Source organism: Larimichthys crocea, chromosome XXIV (assembly GCF_000972845.2).
Source record: "Larimichthys crocea isolate SSNF chromosome XXIV, L_crocea_2.0, whole genome shotgun sequence".
NCBI classification, from domain to species: domain Eukaryota; kingdom Metazoa; phylum Chordata; class Actinopteri; family Sciaenidae; genus Larimichthys; species Larimichthys crocea.
The window spans coordinates 19,794,777-19,814,797 of NC_040034.1; the positions used below are offsets into that span (position 1 = coordinate 19,794,777).

The following is a 20,021-nucleotide window of genomic DNA, read 5'->3' on the forward strand; positions in this document are numbered from 1 at the left end:
AGATTAGGGTTAAAGGGAAAGCTGGTGGTTAAAAGTAACCAGCTCTGACTTGCAGTGTGTTAGGGTTATGACAAAATGCGAACTGCAGTTGCCTATGGTTGATTTGTATTCTAAATAACCCATCCCTACCTCCATACGCCATCACAATGTCTCCCTACTTCCATTTTTCTCAGATACTTTTTGCCAAAATTGTTCACTTAGAAGATGGACAGCATGAAAAGCCCTTTAGCTGCTGTATTAACTATGATTCATGTGGCAGGTGGTGCTGTTACAAAGTCCACAGAGGGAGGAGATCTGGGTGGATGGGTGTATCAACAAAACATTGGACTTTAACAGCAGTCAATGTTCTTCTCGTTCAAGGTAAATATGTAGATATAAAAAGCAGGAAATTGATGTAATAAGGATATGCTTTGAGCATAAAACATTTCAGTATGTGCTGTGTGTATGTGAATGATACAGTATATGGTTTCAGCTTTATTATCTCCATAAGGACAAAACCTCATGCTGTATGAGCAGACAGCTGCTCCACTCATTCATTGCTCCTTATTTATTGACATCAGTGAAGAATTTTGAAAGACAGTCAAATCCCACAGCCGGACTCCAGATAAACAAATGAATCACCTAAACCAAATGTTCAGTGTCTATTTCAGCTAAAACGGGGAAGAGAGGCTGTGTTCAGAGAGTAGATCAAAGATAAAGTACTGCTTAGAAATGTATTCAGAAGCACCACAGTGGGCTTCTGGCATCGCATATGGTGGCCTGCAACTGACACAAATACCACAAATCACATTTTCACAGTAAGTACAGTGAACTTGCCAAGTAGACCAGAGAGCCAACAGAAAAGTGAAATATGGAACATTAATTATACAGTATTTTTAGGACTTTTTAGTCTTTTTTGCTATTTCGTGGTGACTGGGATGAATCAACAAATCTTCTGAATTGGCTGATAAAATATGGTCATGTTGTCTTTAAAGCTGCACTATCAATATTTGTTTAGATAAACAGTGGATTAAATAACTTTTGTAAAGTAAACAGGGTTGCTCGTAATGATGAAGTACCATTGTTCTGAATTTCAGCACGACTGTGATTCGATTGAATGTACGAGGTTGCAGTGTCACAAACCTACTGAAAACAGCATGACAGCTTGTAAGCCAGACCAGGGAGCGAACATAACCTCTGAAACCAGCCAGTCTGTAGCCTACTGAGGTGGCTTTCTTGCCGGGTTTGGCTCCTGACATCCCGGGGGGAGAGTCAGTTTAGTTAGACCAAGCTAATGACAGTTCACTACATAGCAAACTTTCCATCAGAGGCTGTGCTCAAACCTGGTCCGGCCTGGCTGCTGGGTCCAATTCTGTTACCTGCTACAGATAGATACAATTAGCAGCAGCTAGTGAGAGGTTAGCTACTTTAGCAAATCGCTAGGCTAAAGCTATCTGTCCATCAGAAGAATCTGTAATAGATTCATATAAAGGCCATTGATGCATCAAACAGGAAGCCCTCCTCTCCGCATAAGAGATAAAGTGTTTCATTGGATGCAAAATTAGTTTACACCCCCAGTATTATGGGGTGCCGTTTGTAAAGCGTCTCGCTCAGAAAATAACAGCAACATTTTGTCACATTTAGCTAAAAACAATGTTTAAAAAACTGGTTTGAATTTTTGAGAGTCACTTTTTTGCCCATTTAGAACAATATTTGTGGACTTAGAGATATTTTAAATATTTAAATCCAAATGTTAAATGTAAAATCTAAATGCTAAATCTAAATCTAAATGTTAAATATAAATATAAATGTTAAATATAAATATAAATGTTAAATATAAATATAAATATAAATGTTGAAGCTAAATGTTAAATATATATCTAAATGTTAAATATAAATCTAAATGTTAAATATAAATCTAAATGTTAAATATAAATATAAATCTAAATGTTGAAGCTAAATGTTTCGGGTGAAACTAAATATTTAGCTAAAATGCAAATTCAAATGCCGGTAACCGGAAGTGCCAAAATAAAAGCTCGAGGAGGTCAGAGCGTGTTTATAGTGGCAAATAACGAATAAAACCCATCTTATCCGGGGAAATGGACTCTTGGACATGGATTATCGTGATAATAACTACCTAGATGAACAAACACGTTTGGAGAAACTTTATTTGAAGAGTACTTTGAGTTTTTAGTGTCATTTTTATGAAGGGTGCGGGACTTATGACCTGTAGCCACTATAGCCAGCCACAAGGGGGCTCACTTTGACTTGACTCATTTATTGACATGTTTGCAGAGGTATGTCCGACAGTACAGTTTACCGGGGTGAAGGCGGGCGGGTGTAGACGATCCTACACCGCGAAAATGACAGATCAGTCAAAGTGTTAGTTAGTTATTATCACGATAATCCATGTCCAAGAGTCCATTTCCCCGGATAAGATGGGTTTTATTCGTTATTTGCCACTATAAACACGCTCTGACCTCCTCGAGCTTTTATTTTGGCACTTCCGGTTACCGGCATTTGAATTTGCATTTTAGCTAAATATTTAGTTTCACCCGAAACATTTAGCTTCAACATTTAGATTTAGATTTAGATTTAACATTTAGATATATATTTAACATTTAGCTTCAACATTTAGATTTATATTTATATTTAACATTTAGATATATATTTAACATTTAGCTTCAACATTTAGATTTATATTTATATTTAACATTTAGATTTATATTTAACATTTCGATTTTACATTTAACATTTGGATTTAAATATTTAAAATATCTCTAAGTTCACAAATATTGTTCTAAATGTGCAAAAAAGTGACTCTCAAAAATTCAAACCAGTTTTTTAAACATTGTTTTTAGCTAAATGTGACAAAATGTTGCTGTTATTTCCTGAGCGAGACGCTTTACAAACGGCACACCATACAGTATTGTCACAATGCAATGTTGTCTTTACAGTTTGTTCGACTGCCCACAAGTGGTTTTAAAGCTGCTCTGATAAATATTTTAAAAAACAGCTTTATGAGGTGGTATTACTACTCAGTGTTTGTGTTTTCAGCTACCTTCACTGCCCCCTAGTGGCAACAAATCAATGAATCAGTGGGAAGAAGTTCCCTGGTGATGACATGGTTTGAAACCCATGTTTTCATAGTGTACACTGGGCGCTATTGTTCTACAGTCCACTACCATGTGTAATGCTCTGCACTATAGCTCCCTCCAGTGGTTGCTCACCGCTGGTGATAATTTACATGAAGACAACTTCACACATAATCGTCACAGTCAGTTGAGCGTTAGGGGGACTCTGCAAAACCAAAATACGTTTTAAAAAAAAATAATACCACCATCTACAGTAGGGCTATGTTTGCACAGGAAGCAGCTGCACAGTCAGCACGCTTGGCTGCATTGTGACAGTGTGTGTGTTTGACCACAGAGGCATGTCCACGCATCTGTAGGTTTTACAAAGTGAGGGGGATTTTATTTTACTTGTGGGTTTTAGTTTCCAAATAATATGCAAAAAAGTGCAGTGAGCTGATCAAACAGGGATGTAAGCTAACCACTAAGACCATGCTATTGTAACAGTTTTAGAAATGCACTGATGCATTTTTCTTATTAACATCAGTATTCATTCAGACTTAAGTATCTTAATGCCCTCAAAATGCCCCTCAAGACTTTACACTGGAAGCTGCACTCCAATATTTCAGCCTAACCCTAGGAGTGATCAATGCAAAACTATGGTGCAAAAGAGAGGAGGTGAGAAGACAAGACAACCAAAAGTAGTGAGTTTAAATTGTGAACATAATTGGGGGAGGAGTGAGGAGGCAGGGAAAAAGAAAGGAGGGGGTAGCTTGAGGGAAGTTGTACATTCCACAGTTTGAACGGCATCTGGAAATCTTTAAAGGAAAGGGGAGGAGAGAGGGGAGGAGGCTAAAAGATCATCTGCTGAATATTTAGGCCACATCTATGGAATGTGAGCAGGGTCTCATTATACATACCATAGTTTTAAGATTTGAAATGGTGAGGGGTAATCTGAAATGTGCAAAAAAATATATATATATATAATAATTTAAAAAATTAGTAAAGATAAGAAGATCCTGCCAAATAATTTGGATGATTTGTTACTTTAACTGCATAAGAAACAGTTACAACACTAGAGGAACTGTCTACAGATAGCATGACTGCATGAGACAGAAATTGCAAAGAGAGAGAGAGAAAAAGAAAGAGTGCAGGGGAAGTCTGACCAAAGTGTTTGGCCTCTTCCTGCCTGACGAACAGCTCAGGAAGTTGAGACAGAAACAGAGGGGAGGGCTGACACAGAGAAACACATTTTCCCTTTGCCTTTTAGTTTTTCCTTATTCAGTCCTGCTCCGATCAACAGGAGGAAGAAAAAGGAGGGCAGAGAGGAGGCGGAGTTTTTCTTTTTCGATGGAGCTGAGAGAGAGACAGAGTGACAGAGAGCAGTCAGACACTCAATCTGTGGAAATATGATGGAAGCCAGCGATGTTTCCAAAGACACAGGGTGAGTTTGTGAGAGATCTGTGGATAATGTAGCTGGGTTATAATACAGTGCAGGAGCTGTACTCTGTCGAGGCAGGGTGGGGGAATGTTGTAACTGTTTAAAGAGGGGAGGGGGAGGTCGAAAGTCAGGCAGCCAGAGCAGGAAAAACAGATGTGATGACTCACAGACTAATAAATAGGTCAGTAGTTTCTAAGACTTTTTTATATAGTACATCCTAATTTCCTGTTAACTCACCAAACCAGATTTCTAATAATTGCAGAAAGAGAGAAATTTGTTTGTTAGAGAAATGCTGACATTTGGATTTGATCACACTTGTACGGGACAGTGTGAGACCGTTATATGCCAAGAGTTTCAATGTCCGATGGATATTTCACTCTTTGCAGTACAACTGCCTCAACTTTAAACTTTACACTGTTTGGTGATGATGCTGAGGTGAAATGTGCCATACTTATTGGACTTATTTAGATTGGTTAGTTTGTGTTGCTGCTGAACATTTTCTCCTTTGAGAATAAAGGTTATCAAATGAAAAAAGTATAGTTTTATTTTGTGGAGGAGCTGGTGCCAGGATTGTGTTGCTTTCTTTCTTATATTTTAGTGAGAATGTGATTATCCTAAAGGTCATGTTGGGTCAAACAAAGGCAGGGGTGCATGAAGTATTCAGATCCATAGTCATGTAAAAGCATAAGTCCTGCATGGAAATGTTAAGAGGGGAAAGTATCAGAATTAACGCAGAAAGATGATATTATTGTTATACTTATAGAGTTTATTCAAGTTATTCTGTTGCGCAGATTAACCCGTAACAATGCATCACATTTTTTTAATCGTATCATCTGATTTGGATGTAAACTCTCTTTAAATTGTATTGGATCAGAGGTAAAAATGATCTATTACTAGTAGCTAACACTCAAGTGAAGTACTAAACTGGCACTTGATTACTTTCCATGCACTGTTATCCCATGGACTGCAAATAATTCTCACATCACACATTTAAAACAAATGTCCTTGGATGAATATTATTTCTAACATCTCTGTGACTATAATAAGATAGTGATAGTGGTAGGTTTTACTAAATATTAATGAAGATACAGTCAAATACAGTGTTTTCCAGGGTGTCTGTGCTAAGTGTTTTTCTGACAACTGTGTTTTTTACTGGTATCCCAGATTTAGCTGACCTAACGATTATTTCACCCCCTTTCCTGTGAACGAGCATGACGTGTTGCACAAACAAGACTTCTGGGGCGTGTTCTGTAGTCGTGCGATTTCCTCAATTTTTGCAGGGCTGAAATGTTAAAATGTGATTCAGTGGTTGAAGGAACAAAGAGTGGGGTTAGTTGGTTCTCTCAGATGTCTACAGACCTCGGTTTTAAGGGACTACTTCTTTGGTAGACTGTAGTGCCAGTGAAAACTGTTAATAGGGAGGTCTCTGTACTGTGTACTATACACTCTGTGTTCAATACAAGATATGTAAATGTCAAAACTGATTCAATAAAAAACAAATCTATCTGCATGTTTTAGGCAGGGAATGGTGGGAGTGAACTGACCCTTTAAACTTATTGTTCTTTCATAAAAGCGATTAGCTGCTAGCTATTTATGGGATCATGGGATTGATTGTTGTTCTTTCTTTTAAAGAGGGGTACTTTTTTTTCCTTCTGTTCAAATGCAAGGCTCAGCTGGAAGTATAAACAGAGATGGAGCGGAAGCTCAAAGGGCTCAGGCAGAATGTTACATCATTGCTCTTGTGGTGCAAAACAAGGTTTGCCAACAACGTGCAAACTTTCTACTGTAACTGTGTTAGCTTGCTCGCCTAAACTTACAGAAGAGGGAGCCAGCCGTCTGAACAGCATGGAAAGCATGTTTTAAATCTAAAATTGGACTGGCGGTGATGCTCATTAAAAGCCTGTATTTTATAACAAATGCATGCACGCCATTTCAACAGACACCATTAAACTGAGTTCATAACAACATGCTGTAGCATTCAACGCAGTGTCCACTGCATCTAAGTGAAACTGGCTCAAAGCTCAAACAAATATAGGACCTATTGTCACACATCTGAGCTATTTACAATAACCACAACGTGATGTTTCCTGCTATTTGAGGGTAAAGTAGAGTTACCCAGTTGCTAGTTGCAGCTGTTCAGCCTGGCAGAAAAAAGTAGGAAATGCAATGACCTGGCATTCTGTAGCATTTTATTCAATATCAATAGGACATCATTGTACTATCGCCTGCTGATATTGTTGTTGCTCAAAGTTTTTTATCCATTTTCCTTCATTTTTCAAGCTACCTTAACTGTAACAGCTAATATGTTATCAAGGCTTAAGTCACTGGGCGTGCATATCTACCGAGGCATGAAGCACACAGACAAATCTCCAAACATGTGCAGATCGCTGCCATGAAGTGTAGCAAAAGTCGCGAGAGGCCTGCATGAGTCGTAACTGATGACTTGTCTGCATTTCAACCAATTTCTTCATAGATCTGTATGCATTTACAGATTTATGTATCCATTCACAGATTATTCTATACAATTCCAAATCTACAGGGATCCGTTTACACAACTCTCCTCTGACATTTGTCAATACTACTGTAAATAACTCCATATCTTTCTAATCACATGCAACCCCAATGTTTCCTCAGACATGACAATGTTGTACTTCTCCCTTCTTGGTGTTGTTGAGCAAAACGTAAGACACGAGACATGGTGATATTAGCTAGCAGCTAATATGCATTCTGCATTCTGACCAGTTAAGGTATAAGATTAATTATGGGTAATGTGAAATGTGTCACTTATAGTGATAAACACACAGAAAATCACCTCCAACTCTCGTATTTTATTGCCTTTTAGTTCATTGTTTTGGTTTAGCAGGAGATGGTAAATGAAGCACAAAAGTTACAGGCAAAGTTAGCAACTAGCTAGTGAAGGTAGTGGAGCATTGAGCTGCTAGAGAAACAAAATTTTTTGTCAGGGGCTGGTGGAGAACAAAACAGAGCTTAAAGGAGAGTGAGTATTGGCCTCATATCCAATGGGTGGACAGAAACACGACCCCATATAAATTATAATGTTGTTTCAAGGATGTGTAAATGGAAAGCTGTTTGCTAACATGCTCGCTATTACACTTTTATGTCAGTGTAGTAGTATGTCGTGTACGTGTTTAATGCGTGCATCTGTATTTTTTTTTATTTAGTTTTAGTTTCAGAGTGTAATCCCACTGTGGTAAATATGGACAGTTGTACACACAACACAAGACACACAGTCGCTTCTTGCTTATTCACTCTCTCCTTTTCTCTTCTTAGCTTCTGTCAACATCCTCTTTGACCTTTTCTCCTCTGTCATTATGACCATAGGTTACATTGCCCACTTGCCCAGCTCTGGTTCTGGCATGACGCTGGCTACACTCGCGGTCAGCAATCACCCATGCCTGAACACTCCCCTGGTGCTCTAAGCTCACAGTCTGGGCAGTCCGGCTAACAAACTGAGCTAACATTAGCTAACAGCAGCTACAGTTGGCAGCAGTATACTTCACTGTCCATCAGGAAACTCTGTAAATCACAGAGAGTTGAGGCGGAGCAGCTGGAGGACATCAGAGGGAAAAGCAGAAAACATTTTCTCCATAAAATATGATCCAGTTTCACCAAAATCAGTCAAATAGTTGGTGGTGTGTGACTTAGTGCCGTAAAGTGTTACGTACTTCTCCCGACCCGGAGCCCAAAGTTACATAGTGTGAGAACAGACGTACGAATGACAGAGACACCATTCACCTGATTACAAGTCAGTGTAGCATCAACAGGATTTAACAGACGTTAGTTCATAAGAGAAAAGTTACAATTTTCTATGACATGTGTCTATTTCGTGCCCTAAAGCAGCCTCTGTGCAAAACAATTCACCAGATTCCTTATAGCAAACAGATGTCTTTTCAACAACAGTTTCAATTATTCACAGTAATGAAACACATCATGTGTCACAAACTGCCTGCACGACGCAGAGTTAACTTAAACTCCAGTCAATGTTTCTGTAGTCACAGTAATGCGTCAAGTTCTGGTCACCAGATGCTTGTTTCTGGAAGCAAATTAACAAGACATAAACAAATCCTTTGTGTGTTAACTCCATCCATGACCTTTACTCTTTTTTTCTTTACAGCATGACAAGCCCTCTGACGGGAACACTTGACACTCCAGCTGTCCTATCTATCGCCTCCCTCCCTCCATCTACTCCACTCTCCCCACCTTCCCTGCCCTCTTCTCTCCCTCCAGCACGGCCGTGTCGACCCAAACCTCCACCTCCTACGGCGAGGTCCTCCCAGGTCCCTCCTCTACCTCCATCCACTCCTCCATCCCTCCCTCCACCTCTCCCTCCTGCCTCCAAACCTCTCCCTCCTGCCTTCAATCCTCCCCCATCTCTTCCTCCTCCTCTCTCCCCTACTCCGGTCTCTCCCACTACCCTGATTTCTCTTCAGCCAACTGTCTCCTCTGATCCCTCTTTTACTCCTCTTCCTCCTATATTATCTCCAACAACCACATCCTCTTCCTCATCGTCACCTCCACCTCAAGTTCCCCCTTTCAATCCGCCATCCACACCAACTCCTCCATTGCTGAGTCCTATAGATCGGCTGATTGGGAGCGCCTCGGTATGGCAGCCCAAAGGACTCAGCCAGGACCAAACTACAAATATAATGGAGAAAGAGATGGCTGGGGTGAGACACACACACACTTACACACACCGTTTTCATTAATTAGAGTTTACAGTTATGTTGTATGACAATCACCTAGAAGAGTTAAGGCTTGTTGTATAATAATACATAACAATTATAGACACTTCATGTCCTATGATGCTCTGAAAGGACACAGCTAAATCATGAAGATTGCATTATTTCAAATATTTGTGCAACAAAACTTATTGGTCAACACTTTATTTTAGAATTCCATCATTTCCTAATATGATTCCTGGAAATAATTTGGATGAAATTACAAGAAAAATACAGACATCTGTCTGAGCAGTTGTGGACTTCCAGAGGAATTTCCTAGACATTCTGGAGAATCAATTATTTGCTTTCTCTCTGAGAGTTAAACAAGAAGGTCGATGTGACTCTCATGTCTGTGAATGATGTGTCACACATCATCTGTGGTCTGTATAATGTGAGCAGCTCAAGTGCTCCGTTTAGGTCTACACCGTACACAGGATGCATTCAGGTACAATATTAGGCGTTGGTCGTCTCTACATGTTGGCGGCGATACACAGTGTCAGACTTGAAGTGTATAAATATACTTTGGGTTGCAGTAATGTGCGTGTATTTTATGGCCTTAGTAGATAGTAAGAAACACTTCTATGTAGAGCACGGACACATTCAGCTTAGCTTTGCATGAAAACTGGAAGCAGGAAGAAACAACTCGCATTCCTCTGTCCAAAGTTCAAAAACACTAGTCGCCTCCCAGCTGTACTTTAGCTACGTACTTGATGCACAGATTTATATCAATCCATCTCGCTCTCGGAAAAAAGCAAGCATCATTCACCACTTTTATTATTGGAAATTGGAGGAAACGAGGAGACATGGAAAATAAAGTGTTGACACAAAATATTGGCAGCTGCAAACAAGTATTAGTATCAGCTTTCAAAACCGATATTGGCTGAACTTCGCCAGTTAGTGTGTTTCTCAACCTGGCATATGATACGTCTAATGTTTGTGTTGTTTGTGCATCCATACTGTATTTCTAAAACATGATTTTACTGCACTCTGACCTCAAAGTTGTGATCTCCCATGTTGATATTCGCAGGCGTTCCTGGTTCACAGCAAAGAGGACAAGGGCCTGACACTGTTAGTACGGCTGCCTGATGAACAGGGACCGCCGCTCATACACAAGCTGACGGTCAAGCAGCAGAAAAAATGTACGTGTTACCCGTCTGAGAGCTTCTACTGAAGCTCGAGGTAGTTGAAATACAAAATGCAAGATTTGCACAGATAACATGGATTCATTCTTAAATTATTTTCTGTCTTAGTTGTTCACTTAGACGGTTCCTGTCTGGTTTTTGATGACATCTTTAAACTGATTTCCTTCTACTGCGCCAGCAGGTAAAACATATAGACATATAGGATACGGTATATGAAAATAAATAAATAAATAAATAAATAAATAAATACATAATCTGTTAACACTGACAAGAAAAGAGTGTGTAGGATACGCCAGGTAAACCAATCTATATATATATATATATATATATATATTAAATACATATATGCACAATACACACACATACACACACATAACACCATGGAAATGACACAAAACTACAAACACAGCACGATGTGATGTTTCCAAAACTGCCTGCTTACACTTAATGCCGGCTTTTTTTTTATTGAATCCACCAATCAGGGACATCCTGGCCATCCCGCTGAGGTTACCCAAGGCCATTACCACGGCAACTAAGAGAGAAGAGCTGGAGGTCATCTCTGCTATGGGTGCAGGTAGATTAATCTACATCATTAGTTGGGTCACAGCTGTAGCAAAGAGCAGGAAACAGCAATTAAAGGGAGAAGATAAAATGACCTGTGTTGATAACACACAGTTAGTAATGTTTAAATGGAAAAAATATACCGTATATGAATGATAGCGTGTATGAAAACATGCAGATGCAGATGTAAATATATATACACACACACACACACACACACACACACACACACACACAGTATGCTTAAAGGAATAATCTGATATTTTAGAAATGTGTTAATTCAAGTTTAAGCAAGTTAAAACAAACAGCCTCCCTAACTCTGTACAAAGGTAACAAAATCTACCTACCAGCACCTCTAATCACTCACTAATTAACATTATTACACTATATTTGTTTAATCTGCAACTGAAGTGGAAATTCATGCTGTATGTGCACGACTATTTCTTGCAACCTCAACAACAAGACTCCAAGAATTCACTGCACCGGGCCACACCTCTCATAGCAGAGCTGGGCTGTGAAGTAATTTAGACATAGTGGTCACTGCACCCTTTTTTGAGCAGACAACTTCCTAACATGCTGAATTAATCATACTATTTAATAAGGCATACTCATTCACGTTCAAGTCATCATATCGTGTGAAACAGACATCATCAACTAAGTAAATGCTAAAAGTGAGTAAATGAGTGATTGAGTACAAAGAAACTTTTTTAAGACACTGACTGTTTCTGTCGCAGATTTCTGGACATCTAATCTGAACCAGCAGGCAAAGAACAACGATTTGGATGAGAACCACAGCAGACCTTACTTGTATGTAAACCCAATCACTGTGGAGGAGAGCCCCGACAAAGTCCTGAACCACTCCTCTACCTCTAAACCTGATATAATTCCCAATCAAAACATCAGCTCCTCCCTGCAGAATGGAGAAGCCCCACAGAAAGTCAACCCAGAGGTCAAAGGTCCGGCTAAAATCACGTCTAACCAGGAAATTAAATACAAGCGCCCCCCACCTCGACCTCCTAGCCTGGCCTCAGGGTCTGGGATGGGCCTCCTCTTCTCCTCTGCCTCCTCGCATCACACTTCATCTTCTGTATCTCCAGCAGCTGAGAGAAAAGAAGAAGGAAGGGGAGGAGTAGGAGAGAGAGAAGAAAGGAAGTCAATGTCAACATCACCTCCACCGTCGAGGCCTCCTGTACCCCTGCAGAGCCGAGCCGCTCCCCCTCTGCCTCCTGCTCCTCTCCGTCGCACCTCCTCCAGGAAGAGCACTGACCGAGATGCAGGAGAAGGGAGGGAGAGAGAGAAGGGACAAAATCCTGCAAAAAGAGTGGAGGGAGGAGAGAGAGGAGAGGAGAAAACAGTAAGTAAATCAGGTCTGCTTAGTGAGGGTGTTGAACAGGAGAACAATAGTCAACATCCGGAGGAGGAGGTAAAGAAGGACACAGAAAAGAGAGAGAAGGAGGATGAAAAGCAAGAAAAAGAGATGGTAACAGATAAAGAGGATGATAAACAAAAATCCAGCTCACAGTGTCCATCACTAGTGAAGAAACCGACCCGGCCAGTCCCTCCACCGAGGAGGAAACCATGTACCCCGGAGACACCTGTGTGCCCCAACCAGGCCGGAGGAGGATCAACCAATCAGAGTGTTGGTGCTGGTGCTGGGATGAGAGTGCCCCCTCCCTCCCCAGCACGACGGCCGGATGTGTCACTGTACTCGCCACAGGGGGGCGCTGTGCTGGGAACCGACCCCGACTCCTGTTCCACCAGCAGCACAGAGGAGGAAGGAGAGGGAAACCAGGAACAGGAGCAAAACCACAAGTAGGTCTGGATTGGGGGGTAGAGCACATATGCAATGCTGCGGCCATGGGTTCGAATCCAACCTGGGCCCTTGGCTGCATGTCATCAGCTCTCTCTCTCTGCTTTTTCTGTCCAAATCTGTCTTGTCCAAAGCAAAAATAACAAAAATCTTTTAAAAAAACAAAGTTCATTAAGGCCGGCCTACCTTAGTTTGTGTTGGTTCGCCCTTGAAGCCATTCTCACACAGCACATACGTTTAGGTTTCCATCCCAAGGTGGTGCAAAGCTTAACCATTAATGGGTTCTGTAATGGATAATGGTGATCAATTTTAATAGCTGAGATTACAACCATCATTAATAGATTTTATTTGCTATAGCTGGTTAGCGAGTTAACATTGGAACACCCCAAGTGTTTAATTTGTTAATCTATGAACAAATAAACTAAATTAGAAAGTATGTGCACATACAACTCTTCCCAAAAGAACAAATTAGAAAGTATTTTATTACATCAAAATGTTAAAACAACTGCTTCCTAATGAAGTCAGAGTAGATGGATTTCCTCCCCGAGTTTACAAGTGGGAATCTGACTTTTTCTATTAGCAGGTCAGAGATTTGGACAGCCCACACTTTGGCTGCAGTCGAGACATCAAGAGGAAAAGGAAGAGGAAGAGGGGTTTCAAAATAGACCTTGTGGTGCACCAAATCTCATCAAAGCAAAGGATGACGTCGAGTTACACAGAAAAAATATCTCTCAGATGTCTCAGATGTATTGATGAGTCATCACTGATTCAGGCTTTTTTTTTATTCACTAAAATGTACCAAGGAAATTCCTGCTATATCAAATTCTTAATTAAAATATTTCAGGAGTAATGACAAGATTAAAGTTTAATTAATCAATTTCACTGTTTTAAAGTTTTGTAGCTTTGTAGCTGTTGGACTCATGATGGACAGTTTATTAAAAAGTATCATCAAGTGATGCAGAGGAAAATGTCTCACAGCTTCGTTTTAGAGCCACAAAAGGCTTTATACAATGTTTTAGCACATGCTGTAGCGCGCCTGGAAACTCAGTAAAGATCCTTTTTAACTGCCCTCGTGAATGCTCCTCACATAGTCAAGAGTGGGCTTCTCCTCTCTTTTTGGGAATAATAATAAGAAACAACCTAAAACTGTCATGTTATATTAGTATCATGATTCTTCTAGAATAATCCCTATATTGCAGTTGGCTTAATTCATGCATTTCATAAATTATTTATTTGTGTGTTACCAAGAATTTGCCCTCTAAAGTAACAACATAAAGTCTTAGCCTCTTTACCACAAACATGCAGCTATTAAAGATTTAAAACTTCCATAAACTGGGAAAAGTTTAAAGTAACAGAGAAAAAGTTTCCAATTCAAATATTTGTGTTGCTTTTTAGAAGGGAACTACACACAGAGTTCAAACTAACAAACCACAATCATTTTGAGCTACTATTTGCAGTCAGATCTCCACATCTCACCCCTGCAAAGAAGAAAACTGGACCTCATAATCAACTGGTAACACTAAGTTGGTCAAAGGACTCAAAGTCAAGAGTCATGCTTTCTATATTTGAATGTTTTGTATGTGTCACTGAATCTGAATCTGAATCTGAATCTGAATCTTACTGTTTTGAAGAGGATTAGTAGCATGTAATGCAATGTATAAGAAATGAAGAGAATCAAGAAAAACACTGACTAAATGTTTCTTTCCAGTCGCCCTGCAGGGAGCCGCAGCCCCAAGGTATCAGTAAGGAGAACCCCCACCACTGTTATGTTGGACCGAGCCCGCTATCGCCTGTCCACCGTCCTCACTGGCCTCATCAGCCATGACCGCCGCCTCACACAGCGTATCGTAGAGCTGGCCAGGGACCCTCTGAGCTACTTTGGTAACCTGGTGAGTACACTGAGGGAGAAAGATCTGCCTTGGATTTAAAGTTCAACATCAATAATCAGCTGATATAACAACAGGAGCCAAAAGTCTGAAACACAAATTCTGCTTTCACATTTTGTATTTAGGTAAAGGAACACCGTACGTTCACCTTGGAGACCATGTCAAACCACTCTTCCTCCACTGAGCTGTTACAGGAAATCAGACAGATGGTGACTCAACTGAAGAGTTACCTCCTACAGAGTACAGAGCTGCAAGCCATGCTGGAGCCACAACATCAGTATGCACAAGACAAACTGGGTAACTGTGTTATTTATACTACGTTTATTCAGCTGAATTGTTAAAGTGACTTCTTCTGTGGGTGTGAAGGAGCTGTGTCAAATCTGAGAAAATAACCCTGATAATGTCACAAAGGTCCAACTGAGCTTAAATTTAGAAATGTCAAATTTATGACAAAAAGCCCTCAGGGACATGCAATTGAAATATGAAAATAAACATACAATTGAATTGCATTGTGGGAAATGTAGTCCTGTATTTTCCATGCATCCAAATTGTGGATGAGGATATCTTGGCGTCTTCTGCTTTAATTTTTATTCAGTCTGACAGTTGAGACATTATGGGAGCGCAACACTATAACTTCAGGAGTGTCACTTTAAATAGTCTATAGCACTAAAATAACTTAAAGATGTCTGGCAAATAATGTTTTATACCCAATATAATATTTTTCCTGTGATGAAAAACAATCAAAGCATTTTTGCAATTTGTCAGTGAGTGTAATCCCACTGTGGTAAATATGGACAGCTGTACACGTGTATTTGTTCTTGATTACATTACTTATGATCAAAAACTAGACAACTTTGCTAACAGCCAAACATCGAGCAAGGTCAGCAACACAAGACATAGCAGCAGCTAATATTACTGACTAGTCCAACAAAAATCAGTCAAATAGTTGGTGGTGTGTGACTCAGTACCGTAAAGCGTTACATACTTCTCCCCAGCCCAAAGTTACATAGCATGAGAACAGACGAGACACCATTCACCTGATTACAAGTCAGTGTCAGTGTTAGTTTATGAGAGAAAAGTTACACAATGTTGATTTAACCTGAAAAGAATTCAATTGATCCACCCTGCAGTACTTGCTGTGTAAAGCTGATACAGTAGTGTTTACTTTTGCGATAACTGTTAGTGTCAGACAGCTGCTGATCAAGTATATGGTTATTTTGATGAGAAGATGAGAAATTATAAACATATTGAATGCTTTGTGTATGTGTGTCCATGCAGAGGGCATAGCAGAAGCTGCTCTGTGTAAGAGTGTACTAAAGCCACTGAGGGGGCCAATTTACCAAAGTCTAGAGGAACTGCACACCAACAACAGCAGTCTGAAACAACTGGCACAGAACCAGGTAGGACTGGACATGAGCACATGGGAGTAGTTGTTACCAACCAGCCAATTATTACTAACAAGTGCAATAACGCTTCAAGAGTCTGCACACAGTGCTGTACAGGACATTTCTATTCACCCTAACAGCAGCAGTAGCAGTCGTGATTCTGATGCTGTGAAGTTGTGTGTGTCAGTCTGTTGTCCTAGGCAGCACCACCACTGCATTAGGAATAACCACTGCCGTCCCTGAGGCCCCTGCTATGGAGAAGATCAGCATCAAACTGAACAAACTCCATCTGGAGTATTCTCCCCAGAAAAAGATCGAGCTGCTGCTGAAGGCCTGCAAGATTATCTACGACTCCATGTCTGTCAGCAGTCCAGGTCAGGACTTTTAACAATCCCTTAACAACTCTAAGTAAAACAAGGAGTAAACATACCGTACCCGAGCAGGAGACATGTTTCCATGTCTTAAGTTAACACTTAATTCAAGTCAATACATTTTACACCGAATACATTTTGCAGGCTTCCTCATCTGTTTGCATTTTTGGCCTCATAGCGAGCATCCTTTTTTGGCTGAGCTAAGTTTTCTTGGACCTAAAGCTTCACTGTCATAATATGACAATTGATTGATGTCAGTGACACTAGTTCACAAACTATGGCACATGTACCCCTAGTGATATGTGACCTCCTCCTTCTGTTTTTTGAAAAAGGAAATGAATTAATTTATATACGTATATCAAAATACTACAATTTTGAGATTACTACAATGAGATTGCTGGAACGTAATTTAAAATATTGATATTGTGTCAGTATCAGCCAGCTATTTAGTTGCTGCCTCTAAAGCAACTGACTCAAGGCAATCTTGGGAAATGAAGGGAAACTAAATGTACCATTATCCTGTAATTACCACCAGTGCCCCCTTGGCACTGTTTCAGAGGCTTTTCTACCCTGACAACAAAGCAGCAACTGATCCAAACAACCAACCTGCTTATAAAGTACAAACTCAAATTTAAGCAAGTAAATTTGCTTCATAAGCATCTCCACCTCAAAACTAAATTTGTTTCCTCTGGAGTTTACAGTGTCAAAATATTTATATGTGTGCGGCGTGTGTGTGTGTGTGTGTGTGTGTGTATGTGTGTGTGTGTGTGTGTGTGTGTGTGTGTGTGTTTAGGGCGGGCCCATGGTGCTGATGACTTCCTGCCTGTAATGATGTATGTCCTGGCTAGATCCAATCTGTCCAACCTGCAGATGGATGTTGAATACATGATGGAGTTGATGGACCCATCATTAGCACTCGGGGAAGGTACACACGCACACACAAATATTTAAACACTTTTTTTTGGCGACAATGTCTTTATTACATTACTGATCATGCCTGCCCCTCACTGTGTGTGTGTGTGTGTGTGTCTGTGTGTGTGTGTGTAGGTTCTTATTATCTGACCACCACCTACGGGGCTCTGGAGCACATTAAGACTTTTGACCAGCAGAGGTCAGCAACGCGGCAGCTCAGCAGAGAGGTTCAGGACTCCATCCATCGCTGGGAGAGAAGACGCACACTGAACCAGGAGCGCATGGCCCAAGGATCTGTTAGGGTACACACACATACACACATACGCACGCACGTACAGAGTATCAAAACTGTCAGAAACATACAGAAAAGAATCTGTGATGTGTCCATGCTGTTATCTTTGTGTAACTTGTCTGTGTATGTGTTTTGTAAAGGACTTTCTGACAGTGTGTTGTCCTGAGATTGGAACCAACCCAAAAACTCTGGGCGTCCTCCCAACCACGACTATTGAGCAGCTAGCTGAACAGTGTGCTGCACGCTTTGAAGAAGGGAAAGAGCGAAGACACAGGGACAGCGAGAGAGAGAGAGATAGAGAGAACGAGAGAGAGAGAGAGAGAGAGATAGAGAGAGAGAGAGCGCGAGAGATACGATGAGAGAGAGGGTAGATAGAGGACAGACAGTACACACAACACCACCACACCACCCACACACACACACACACTACAAGACACACCACAGAGAGAGATAGATAGATAGAGTAGATATATATCTATATATAGTATATATATCGATATATATACACACACACACATTTATATACACATATATATATATATTCATGGATCGCATACTTCCTATGATGCAACTTGATACAACACATCATCAGGATTATAACTGTACTCAGAAGCTAAATCATCAGTAAATCATTTTAATTAAGCAACTGATGGCAGAGCATTTAAAAAATATTGTAATGCAACATTGCAAAACAGAATAAAATGATAAGTCAAAAAATTTAATTTAGGGACAAATTTAGGGAAAGTGTGGCAAAGGAAGTATGGAGTCAGGTGAAATGGTTAGCCTGTGTGGAGTTTGCATGTTCTCCACATGTGTGGGTTTTCTCCCACAATTAAAAGCAGGTGAATTGGTGACTCCAGATTGCCCATAGATGTGAATGTGGATGGATGGTTGTCTCTGTGTGGCTGCCTGTGATGAACTGGCATCGCACTTGTCCAATTTCAGATGGGATCAGCCCCCTGCAACCCTGATAAGGACAAGCGGTTATAGAAAATGATGGATGGACGTTTCAGGGGACGTTAAATGATGGAACTCCTTGACCGGTAACAGTCAGGCGTAGTGACTGTGTGCAGCTTGCTAGTCTAATCATTACAGACAGGTTGCTATGTTTGGTACCATAGTGCTCATACAGAGAGACCTGTAATAAAATGCCGCAGCCAGAAATGCCGTGTAGCTGAAATGGTAAACCATTGTTCATCAAGAACTGCTTACAGCACAGCACTTCTTCTAAAGCCACAAGCCACAAAAATGTTAATTATTCAGGTTTAGAGATGCTTGTAGGCATGAACTTTGAGAGTACCAGGCTAGCTGTTTCCCCCTGCCTCCAGTCTTTATGCTAAGCTAATCACATCCCAATTCCAGCTCAGTACCTAACACACAGACTACATTATTATTATTCTCAGAGTAATGGCATTCCTCCTTGTTTCTTTGTTCTAGACTCCTACATCCTCAGTGTGTATACAGATGGTGTTCACCGGCCCCTGGCCCCAACAGAGCTGGCTGTCAGTGTTAAGAACAGCTGTCAACCTGGATCCTACTGCTTTGTCTATCACCCCATCGACCAACCCAACAACAACCAGCCCAGTCGCAGCTGTCCTACTGACCCGCCTCCAGCTCCACCTGCAGAGAGCCTCCTCCCAGCTGTCGATACTGTAGAGCTGGAGGCAGAAGAGGAGAGTTTGATTACCTTGTAACAGCTCCAGCATCACAGTGGTAGCTACTGTATCACTATGGTAACTCCATCAATGTGGTGACTGCATCAACAATGTACTGATTCAAAAGAAGAAGGAAAAAAAAGTAAGGAATGTTTAAATCTCAGGTCTCACTTCAAATATTGATCTAATTGAAACAGATTCATGCAGAATATCACAAAATGTTGAAAGTGATGAAACATGTGTAGTATCTTTTGAATGAGATTTATATGAGTTTGTGTTTCTGGCTGGTCTGACGTCACAGAAGAGAGCAGTGACCAACGAAAATGAGAAAACAAAGAGATAAAAGACAGATTTGTAAAGGGGTCTGGAACCCCGGGGACTGCAGGAGTTTTTTTTATGGTTTTATAAAATGTAATTCTAACATGCACATATATGATCATGTTAATACTGTTTATACTCTATGATACTTTATGTTACTTTCTCTGGTGCTCAAGACATCTGCTTCAAACAGGGGTAGACTGTATGTTAGTCATTACTTAAGAGGATGAATCTGTAATTTCTTTATTCACAGTATTTAGATCAACTTTACTTTGTGAAAAAACAGCTGCTCAAGCACATGTTTAAAGGGGTGGAAAGTCCTTTGCAGCATTTTTTTATTCAAAGCACAAGTATAGTAGCCATATGGACCTAAATGTTCATTTTCATTACAACAATCTCCACATTTGTCTTCTGTATACTGATTGTATTGTAAATAAACTGGCTTTTACAGTTTGCCAA

The 20,021-nt window shown here is 40.4% G+C and overlaps 1 protein-coding gene across 1 annotated transcript; it reads left to right on the plus strand.

Annotated features, from left to right (window-relative positions):
* Window positions 1-4,256: 4,256 nt before the first annotated feature.
* On the plus strand, window positions 4,257-20,021 carry rin3 (Ras and Rab interactor 3). Its single transcript, XM_010743783.3, has 14 exons — window positions 4,257-4,494; window positions 8,627-9,179; window positions 10,258-10,369; window positions 10,481-10,553; window positions 10,855-10,946; window positions 11,668-12,745; window positions 14,452-14,632; window positions 14,755-14,926; window positions 15,908-16,029; window positions 16,202-16,388; window positions 17,179-17,310; window positions 17,433-17,599; window positions 17,730-17,844; window positions 19,027-20,021. Exons 1-14 carry the CDS (start codon window positions 4,460-4,462, stop codon window positions 19,281-19,283), a joined length of 3,276 nt encoding a protein of 1,091 aa, XP_010742085.2. The 5' UTR covers window positions 4,257-4,459; the 3' UTR covers window positions 19,284-20,021.

Coding starts and splice junctions, on each gene's coding strand:
- rin3 (XM_010743783.3), top strand. CDS start 4,460: ATGATGGAAGCCAGCGATGTTTCCAAAGACACAGG. Junction 10,370..10,480: donor GGTCAAGCAGCAGAAAAAAT/GTACGTGTTACC, acceptor TTTCTGTCTTAG/TTGTTCACTTAGACGGTTCC. Junction 17,845..19,026: donor TGCTGCACGCTTTGAAGAAG/GGAAAGAGCGAA, acceptor TCTTTGTTCTAG/ACTCCTACATCCTCAGTGTG.